The 10826-nt window shown below is 32.4% G+C and overlaps 1 protein-coding gene across 1 annotated transcript; it reads left to right on the top strand.

Moving 5' to 3' along the window:
- Positions 1–38: 38 nt before the first annotated feature.
- LOC110096214 (serine carboxypeptidase-like 36) lies at positions 39–2089 on the top strand. The gene is made up of 4 exons (XM_020822036.1): positions 39–327; positions 1254–1364; positions 1449–1723; positions 1811–2089. Exons 1-4 carry the CDS (start codon positions 39–41, stop codon positions 2087–2089), a joined length of 954 nt encoding a protein of 317 aa, XP_020677695.1.
- Positions 2090–10826: the final 8737 nt, after the last annotated feature.

Here is a 10826-nt window from a genome sequence, read left to right as displayed (position 1 = left end):
TTTCCTTCCCACCTATTTCTACCAACCTAAGCACAGAAATGGAAGAAGCCAAAGCTCTCTTCTTCTTCTTCTTTTTCTTCATCGTCGCCGCATCTTCTCTTCCGGCGAACTTCGCCGGCAACGGCAGCGACGCAAGCGACGCGTTAGCCAAAGATGCCGATTTTATAGACGAGCTTCCAAACCAGCCTGAAAGCATAGATTTTCGTCAGTATTCGGGCTATCTTCTCGCCGAACCAGTCAGCAATCGACGCTTCTTCTACTATTTTGTTGAAGCTGAAGATATTCGACCGTTATCCAAGCCCCTCATAATCTACATTGGCGCCCCATGTAACATCAGCCTTATTTTCTTTTTCTTTTTTTTTTAATTCTAATAATTCATTTAATTTTTTTTTCTAATGAATTTTTAAGCTTTTGAGACATATTTAGTATGAGATATATGCGTATACTAAATTTAAAAAAAAAATATACATAATATTTAAATTTCTTCTTAACCCGATCAGATGGAATAATATTATCTTAAACAAGTTTTATAGGAATATTCAGATTCTATTTTCTTACTTTTAAATAAAAATAATAAATTAATTGATATTTAAAAATAATAATGATCAAATAATATAATATATATGTTCTTTTTAAATTTTTTTTTCTAATTATACTCATTATATTTAATTAATTTTTGATTAAGGCTTCATTTGAGATGACTTTTTTATTGCTTCTTAAAACATAATTTTAGTACAAAAAAATTAATTTTTATAATAAAACTCTGTTTTAAAAAGCAGAAAAAAGCAATTTGCGTTTGGAACAGCTTTTTTATTGCTTCTTAAAACAACTTTTTAGTTCAATAATTAAAATTTTTGTATCAGAAAAATTGATCAAATAATTTAATATATATGTTCTTTTTAAAATTGTTTTTCTAATTATACTCATTATATTTAATTAATTTTTGATTAAGACTTCATTTGAGATGATTTTTTTATTGCTTCTTAAAACATAATCTTTGTAAAAAATTTTAATATTTGTAAAAAACTCCATTTTAAGAATTATAAGATCAGAAAAAAAGCCGTTTTAGTTTGAAACGGTTTTTTTATTACTTCTTAAAATAACTTTCTAGTTCAATAATTAAAATTTTTATATTAGAGATCTATTTTAAGAATCAGTAAAATAACAATCCCAAACGAAACCTAAGCTCCTTGTAAAATTTTGCCATGGTAAAATTATTTATCTTGTTCTTTCTTCTCCATGGTTTACTGCAGCTGTTAACGATCTGGCCTCGGCCTTGCTATCGTGCTTCCAGCAAGTAGGGCCATACACTGTTGGCGATGACGGCCAGACTCTGATCCCCAACCCATTTTCATGGAATAAATGTGAGTAATACAAAAAATACTCATATTAATCTTCTGCACTGTTTCTGTTCCTCATACTTCTTCTTCTTCTTGTTGCTGCGACAGTTGCCAATATTCTCTTCATTGAGGGACCAGTAGGGGTTGGGTTCTCGCTCTCCGACAATGATCAGGACATATATGAAACCCAGGAGTTCTGGATCATCGCCGATATGTACCATTTCATTGTGCGGTGGATGAAGAGGTTTCCCGAGCACAAGAACAACGATGTCTACATCGCCGGCCAGTCATACATCGGCGCGCTCGGCCCCGGCCTCGCCACCTACATCCTCTACATGAACACCAGACCCGACAGCACGCCCATTAGCATCAGAGGCATTCTAGTAATTCTAATCTCATAAAACCTAGCTAGCTCACCACATTGTAATTCCATTTCGATTATTATTGTCTTAAACGATTAAAATTGGCAGATGGGAAACCCTAAAATGGATTCGGACTTGGAGTTCATAACGAGATTTGAGGCCAAGTTCAGGATGAACATAATATCGGAGGAAATACTTAGGGATCATAGAAAGCTTTGCCATGTAAAAAATACCGAAGATGTCTTGATTTGCTGGAAACCTATTGGAGAATATCAAAGGCTTGCCTTGGCTCTCGACGGCTACAATGTCTACTCCAAATTCTGCCCTAATATTGACATAAAGTCTGTTGGATTGGATAATTTCAAGGTCCTCTTTCTTCTACCCTAAACCCTAATTTACAATTTGATCTGTCTTTATTGAAATCTCCTTAGGGCATCTCCAACCGAACGGCAAACACTTGTTTGCCGTTCTTGCTTTGCTCCAACCGATCTCCATTTTTGACGCCATTTCATCGCAGATGAACAGTGCGACGCCAATATTGGCGTCGCACTGTTCATCCGCGGCATTTTTTTCTCTCTACCGAACAGCTTGGGAAGAAAGGCGCGAACGAAAACGACCATTTTAGCGGCAAAATGGCGTTGGATTGGAGATGAAATACGGCATTTTTTGATTTCCCTGCATTTTGGAGTGAAAAATGACATTTTCGGTTGGAGATGCCCTTAGAAAAATATTTTTGTTAAGGTGTTTGTATAACGTGCATGATAAATGAAAGTGCGTTCTTGAAAGCAGGAAAAAGTGTACGACTGCAATGAACAGTGTGTGGCTGGCTATCTCAATATTCCTTTCGTTCAGCTGATGATGCACGTTCAAAGCACACCTTGGGGTCCTCCCATGTGGCAGCCCTATGACAGGTCTCTCTCTCTCTCTTGATCAAGTCGAGTCGAGTTTAGGCTTTATCAAGTTCGGCTCGTGAGTTGGAAAGCGAGCTTGACTTCGAGCTCGAGTCAGCTCATGATCCGCTCGCGAGACATGGGCAGGATTTTTAAAACTTAGGTTGGATTTTTAAAACTTAAGTGAGATTTATAAAACTTATGTGAGATTTAAAAAAAAGTTGCAATGTTTAACATTTAAATAAAATTTAGGTGATTCTTATTAATTTTTAAAATATTTAAAGTTACTAATAATTATTCGAGCCAGCTCAAACTTGAACTTGAGCTCGACTCATGAGATCGTTAAGCTCGGCTCGTGAGCCCATAAACGTGTCGAGCTCGAATCGGCTCTCGCTCACTCCCTATATTTTATTTGGAAATGTTTAATAGTTTAATTTTGTTTTTATTCGGGATAATTTTTTTATTCATTTATAAAGCTGTTGTAGATAAAATAGCTTTTTAAAATTGTTAGTACAAAGTAATTTTTTAGTACAAAAACTTTTTGAAAGCAAGAACAAAATAACTGTCAATAAAAATTATAATTGCGATTTAAAAAGTAAAACAATTAAAAAAAGTAAAATTAATTCTATATTATCACAAAATTAAGATATCATAATTTTTTTATCAATTAACTAATTCATTTATTTTGGCAGTAATACAAGAGTATTAACAAATATTTCTTCTTCAACACCCTATATAAAGGCAGCAATGGCCAAAGGAGTTCGAGTTCTAATTTACAGGTTTGTCAGCATACCCTCTTTTAATTTGCATAAATAATTCATATAATTTTTCTTAAGAAATAGCAAAATATGATCAATAATAACATTTCCTCTAATCATAATACTATAGTTAAATTTCCAATTTCCGGCGGTTTGTGTAGATTTTACGGCAGTTTAAAAAATTTCCTGCGGTTTACTAGCGGTTAAAAAACTGCTAGAATAAACCACATAGGAAATGAAATTGGCGGCCTGCCTTTTCTGGCGGTTATATGTTCCGGCAGTTTTTCGATGGCTAAAATGGCCGGAAATTACTAAATCCAAAATCATGGGTAAATCCTTAGTAATTTCTTGTAGTGTAAATTTCTAATTAAAACTTTCAATTGAATGAACAATTTTTGCTTACAAATATTAAACAAAGCATCTCTCTATATAAATACTTATAAATTTGATATTATTTCTTGCAGTGGAGTTCAAGATGATGAAAATGTTATTCCCAATATGATTGCCATCAAGAGCATGAATTTGACCATCTCATCAGAGTGGAGGCCATGGTTTGATAACAAAGTTGAGGTTGGTGCATTTTTTTGCATAAATCTTCAATAATCTGTCTATTTAGAATTAGAATATCTTTAGATAACATTTTTAGCATTTATCTTTATATTATGATATAAGATGTATGAAGATTAAGATTTGATTTGGTTTGTAGGTCGCTGGATTCGTCGAATCATATGTTGGGGGACTGACATATGCAACGGTTCGTGCCGCTGGAATGAAGGTCATGATTGACCAGCCTGAGAGGGGCTTCATCTTGGCCAAGTCCTTCATTACAAATAGTAGCCTTCCTTTCACCAAATTTGTGTGATTTAATAAATTTTATGATGAGCTTATATGAATGAATGAGGTTATGATTTCATAGGATTCATTTAATTGGTTTTCATCTATAAATGCTACATTGATGTATGTGATGAGAGTAGATATATATGAGGGTGAAATTATTCATAGGCATGCAATTAATGGAGATTAAATCTTTATTTATTTATTTATTGATTTTTATTTATGAAGATCTAATTTGTAATATATGACTTCAATTTGAAATTAGAATTTAAAATATTTCTTTATTAAACTAGCCGCGTAGACTCCTTACAAAATACTCATATTCAACTAGTGTAATTATTTAAAAGGAAATAATTAAAAAAATTATAATTTAATTTTTTTTTTGAAATAATGAAAAATTTAAACAAACCTAAATGCATCAAAGTTTCACTATATACCTAATCTTAGAACTAGCACATATATACTTTCATGATCATATAATCATTTTTTCAAAAGCTTTTAGATACTGTACAAAATTTTTATTCTTAGAGGCTCAGTTGCATTTCACTTCACCTCAACTTTTATTTGCAGAATCTATGCAAATATTTAGAATTAACTATTTCTTAAGTTTAAATCATTAAAATACTAACAAATAAAAAACAATGATTATAATTCACATGCACCAATGCCTGCTTATAACTCCTTTTTCACTTATGTTGATTTTTTTTTTTAATTTGATGAAGTTTTTTTTTTAATAGTTATTAGAATGACTCATTGTCATATAAATGTTGGAACATGTACCTAATATTTATAGCAGGAATTTATTACTACATATATCATAATTATTAAAAATAATTTTATTCATTGTATTTGTCTATATTACCCCCTTTTATTGCCTATATATATATGCTGATTTATATCAACACATCAAGGTAAATGGCATAAATAATGAGGAAGGGAGGGCAATAATTTGGATATGACTATTGCAGTATAGCTAAGGAGGCTAAGCTCCTCTTGCATGCAAGATTTCTACATGCAAGTATATGTATATATTTATAATAGATCATAAAAGGATAAAGTTTTTTAATAATCAGAGAAATTCAATGAGTGTAAGATCACATAACTATGATACCGTTAAGTCAACGATGCAGCTACCGATTCCAAAATTTATCTTTCTCCACAAAAAATACAAAGTTTTTACATCATTAATATCTTGAAGGCCACAATATTCTTCCTCCAGTACACAAAAAAAAGTACAAATATAGATTCTCCAACACATTAAGCATCACTGTCACATTATTCCTCTAATAGAATATGATTAATCATCTTAAGAAATCAAAACTAAGTCGACATATTCACAGAATGTAATAAAACAGTGCCGCGACAAATCGGACAGTTACCATGCATGTTGAGCCACATGTCAATACAAGTTGCATGAAATAAGTGTTGGCACGATGATAATCGCCTGACCTCCTCAACTTCATCGAATGGTGATAGGCAAATTACACACTCTGGTGCAGCTTCCTCCTCCTCCCCCTCAACCCCTGCTTCCTTGTGATATTTGAATTTTGGATTCCTACGCTGCATTTCCAAGTCATTATGCTTGTGATTTAGCAACCGACGCATTGAGAGGAACTGGCGTTGAAACCAAATGCAACAACCCATTGCGATAGAGCTGATGATGAGGAGTACAATGAATATAAGTGTGAAGCCGAAGAGAATGTAGTAGTAGTTGAGTTTGTCGTTGGATGGAGGAGAGGAAGATGATGTCATTGGATGATTTAGAAAGTGTTGACACTTGCTAACTTCTTCACACTGCAGTGGACTTTGGTAAGTTGAAATTTGATCATAAGAAGCTTTATAATGTACATGAAATTGATTTTATGAGTATATACATTAATAATTATACCCATGATGATAAATTTCTTTAATTTTAAACTTCATAGTATGAAGGATGAAAATTAAAAACATAAGATTAGCACTTATCGCTAAACAAAAATGAGTTAGCTTTGTGTTTTATTATTTCTAAAAATTAGTTAACACATAAAAAATTATTCATACAGTAATACCATTTCATGTGTAGATTAATCATCATCCCAAGCTTGCAACCAAATTTATCCGCTGGTAGCATCTAAGAAGGTATGGGATATGATTCTTGAAGAACAATAGAATGGGAAAATGGAAAATTCATCACCAAAAATAAGAAGCAAAAGAAACACAAATGAGTTGGGTTCTCAAACCTTTTTTTGGCGAGCTCACGCGAGGGTTCTAACAAGAGAGGGCGAACTTGCGGCGACGACGGCAGGCCGGCGGCGAGCTCATGTGAAGTTGGACTCTCACGCGAGAGAGAGGACTGTGGCACGTGGCTGCTGAGAGCAATGCGGACGAGAACAGAGAGAAAGACAGAAAGTAAAGAATGAAGAACAGATTGCATTCGATTGCCTAGCTATTATAGGAGTTATATAGACAACGTAAGAACTAGTGGCCAATACAATGGCAACAGGTGTACAAGGGGATAACAGTAACAGGCTCCCTCAAAATGTTGCATCGGAAGAGGTGACCAGTTTTTTCTTTCCTTTCTGTCTTCAAGCTAGTGGCCAACACAATGGCTGTCGCTCTCCGGCCACCTGCCTAGGCCATCGCTCTCCCACCGGTGAAAGCAATGGCGGCGGAAGTCTTCCCTAACGAAAAAGTCATTTTCAAAAGAGGTTCAATCGATATTAAATTGAATGATATCAAAAGCATCTCTATCTATAAGTACTTATAATTAATTTTGATATTATTTCATGCAGTGGAGTGCAAGATGATGAAAATGTTATCCCAAATATGATTGTCATCAAGAGCATGAATTTGACCATCTCATCAGAGTGGAGGCCATGGTTTGATAACAAAGTTGAGGTTGGTGCATTTTTTTTGCATGAATCTTCAATAATCTGTCTATTTAGATTTAGAATATCTTTAGATAACATTTTTAGCATTTATCTTTACATTATGATATAAGATGTATGAAGATTAAGATTTGATTTGGTTCGTAGGTCGCTGGATTCGTCGAATCATATGTTGGGGGACTGACATATGCAACGGTTCGTGCCGCCGGAATGAAGGTCATGATTGACCAACCTGAGAGGGGCTTCATCTTGGCCAAGTCCTTCATTACAAATAGTAGCCTTCCTTTCACCAAATTTGTGTGAATTAATAAATTTTATGTTATGAGCTTATATGAATGAATGAGGTTATGATTTCATAGGATTCATTTAATTGGTTTTCATCTATAAATGCTACATTGATGTATGTGATGAGAGTAGATATATATGAGGGTGAAATTATTCATAGGCATGCAATTCATGGAGATCAAATCTTTATTTATTTATGAAGATCTAATTTGTAATATATGACTTCAATTTGAAATTAGAATTTAAAATATTTCTTTATTAAACTAGCCAAGTAGACTCCTTACAAAATACTTATATTCAACGAGTGCAATTATTTAAAAGGAAATAATTATATATATATATATAATAATTATATATTATATATATATATCTAAATATATAAATAAGTATATATATATATAATATATATATATATAATATATATATATATATATATATTAGTTGAAACCCACTAATCGAGGGGCCTACACGTTAATATAAAAATCGGTTACAAAGTCCTTAGAAGGATCCTCCAGCTCTCTACGCTCATACGAGCTACAATCAAAAAGAAAAATAGCCTATGAGCTAGTGGGATCCTTTTTCTACATTAACAATATAGGCAAAATTAGCGCTGGTCTGCAAGTCAGCAGAACCCAAAAAACCGGAAGTGAAAAATTCTCTCATTCAGCATACACTTCCTGCAAAACGAATAACAAAATTGAAAGTGCACAAAAAAATTCTAACGAGAGTAGATTGCAGTTGTGGACTATTTGGAGCACATAAGATAATAGAACAGCATAAAACCTCATCACAAGAAATGGTCTAGAAACACCAAAATTAGAAACAAAAAAGAGAAACAGCAAAAAACACGTGAAAGATTGCCTCAATTGAAAATTTAAACAAGCCTGAAATGCATCAAAGTTTCATTATATACCTAATCTTAGAACTAGCACATATACTTTCATGACCATATAATCACTTTCTCAAAAGCTTTTAGATACCGTACAATTTTTATTCTTAGAGGCTCAGTTGCATTTCACTCACCTCAACTTTTATTTACAGAACTATGCAGGATATTTATAGATTAACTTTATTTCTTTAAGTTTAATCAATCATTAAATATTTTAACATATAAAATACAATGATTTATAGATGGAGGCGGCAGGCCAGAAAATTTTTGTATGGGGGCACAATTATTACATTAATTATTAATTTATTCTAAAATTTTAATTTTTACTTCAGTGTAACAAAACATAATTTTTTAAATAAAATTATTTTAAAAAATCATATGCATTTTATTAAGAAAGAAATAGATATGTATACATCTCATATCATTATTTATTTATAAAAAATAGTATTATTTTTATTATTAAACTTAGTTCAATATATGTTTTTTATACTTAAGATTATTTTATTTGAAATAATTAAAATTATTCTTAATTTTTGAACTATATTTAGATTAAATAAATTAGTAAAAGATCAATATTCGCCAATTTTTAAATTAATTGTTTATCAATTCTATATTGTTTTTAATTAGATTAATTATAAATAATACAAAATTATAAAGTTGATTATGATTAACTAATTAATTTACTTAAATTTATTAAAAAAATGTATCAATTTCCTCCCACAAAAAAATCAGCGGGGGGATAGAAGAGAGAGAGAGAGAGGCGGGGGTGGAGTGGGGTGGGTGATATAAAGAAGAGAGAGAGAGAGAGAGAGGGCAGAGATAACAAACGGGAATAGAAAAGAAAAAGCATATTGCCAAGTCAGCAAAAAAAGAAAAAAATTGGGCTGAGGCGGAGGTAGCGAAGCTGAAGCTGAAGTTGATTCTGATTGGTTTTAAAAATCTATATTTAATCTTATATATTAATAGTTTTATTAGTATAATTTAAGATGGGCTGATTTTTAATTATTAGGCCAGTGGGGCCCAATGGGGCCCGTGCCCACCAGGGCCCCACTGTAGATCCGCCCCTGATTATAATTCACATGCATCAATGCCTGCCTTATAACTCCATTTTTTTCACTTATGTCGAATTTTTTTTTTTAATTTGATGAAGATTTTTTTAATAGTTATTAAAAATGGGCTCATTGACATAGAAATGTTAGAAACATGTGTCTAATATTTATAGAAGGAATTTATTACTAAATATATCATAATTATTAAAAATATTTTGTTTCATTGTATTTGTCTTATTCTTCCCTTTTATTGCCTAATAATTATGCAGATTTTTATCAACACATCAAGGTAAATGGCATAAATGATGAAGGAAGTGGAGGGCAATAATTTGGATATGACTATTGCAGTATAGCTAAGGAGGCTAAGCTCCTCTTGCATGCAAGATTTCTACACGCAAGTTTATGTTTATATTTATAATAGATCATAAAAGAATAAAGTTTTTTAATAATCAGAGAAATTCAATGAGTTAAGATCACATAACTATGATACCGTTAAGTCAACGATGCAGCTACCGATTCCAAAATTTTTCTTTCTCCACAAGAAATTACAAATGTTTTACATCATTAATATCTTGAAGGCCACAATATTCTTCCTCAGTACACAAAAAAATACAAAATTTAGATTCTCAACCATGCATTAAGCATCACTGTCACATTATCCTCTAATAGAATATGATTAATCATCTTAAGAATCAAAACTAAGTCGACATATTCACAAAATGTATAAAACAGTGCCGCGACAAATCGGACAATTACTATGCATGTTGAGCCACATGTCAATACAAGTTGCATGAAATAAATGTTTGGCAACGATGATAATTCGCCTGACCTCCTCTCCTTCATCGAATGGTGATAGACAAATCACACACTCTGGTGCAGCTTCCTCCTCCTCCCCCTCAACCCCTGCTTCCTTGTGATATTTGAATTTTGGATCCTAAGGTTGCATTTCCAAGTCATTATGCTTGTGATTTAGCAACCGACACATTGAGAAGAACTGGCGTTGAAACCAAGTGCAACAACCCATTGCGATAGAGCTGATGATGAGGAGTATAAATGAAGATTAAGTGTTGAAGCGAAAGAGCATGTAGTAGTAGTCGAGTTTGCCAATGGATGAAGAGAGGAAGATGATGCCATTGGGTGTTTTCGAAAGTGTTGACCTTGCTAACTTCTTCACATTGTGGTGGAACTTTGGCAATTTGAAAATTTGATTATATGAAGCTCTATAGTGTATCCTGGAAGGATAAATTTTGTAAATAGATCTGCTAATTATTTATATTATTAAAATAAATATGTACAAAAGAAAATTAAAAATTAGGTATAATCACTCTAGCAAAAGTTAGCACTGGATGGCTGACATGGACAAGGAGTGGCAGAAGCTAGTCGCTCATACTAATTATGAATTATATCAATCTAAGTTAAAATTTGTTATAAGAAAATAATTTGAAGTAGGAAAAAAAAGATTGGTATACATATTTAATATATTACCTGAAATATATAATTTACATTTAAAGGGAATTTTTCTAAAATTCAGTTAGTTGTAGAGAAAGTGACG

The sequence above is a fragment of the Dendrobium catenatum genome, unplaced genomic scaffold (assembly GCF_001605985.2).
Source record: "Dendrobium catenatum unplaced genomic scaffold, ASM160598v2 fragScaff_scaffold_156, whole genome shotgun sequence".
NCBI lineage: Eukaryota > Viridiplantae > Streptophyta > Magnoliopsida > Asparagales > Orchidaceae > Dendrobium > Dendrobium catenatum.
This window is presented reverse-complemented; position numbering and strand designations above follow the sequence as displayed.

Excerpts from the sequence above, each read along its gene's own strand:
- LOC110096214 (XM_020822036.1), top strand. The coding sequence starts at position 39 with ATGGAAGAAGCCAAAGCTCTCTTCTTCTTCTTCTTTTTCTTCATCGTC. Across the intron at positions 1,365-1,448 it reads CCCATTTTCATGGAATAAAT|TTGCCAATATTCTCTTCATT; the intron begins GTGAGTAATACA and ends TTGCTGCGACAG. Across the intron at positions 1,724-1,810 it reads TTAGCATCAGAGGCATTCTA|ATGGGAAACCCTAAAATGGA; the intron begins GTAATTCTAATC and ends TAAAATTGGCAG.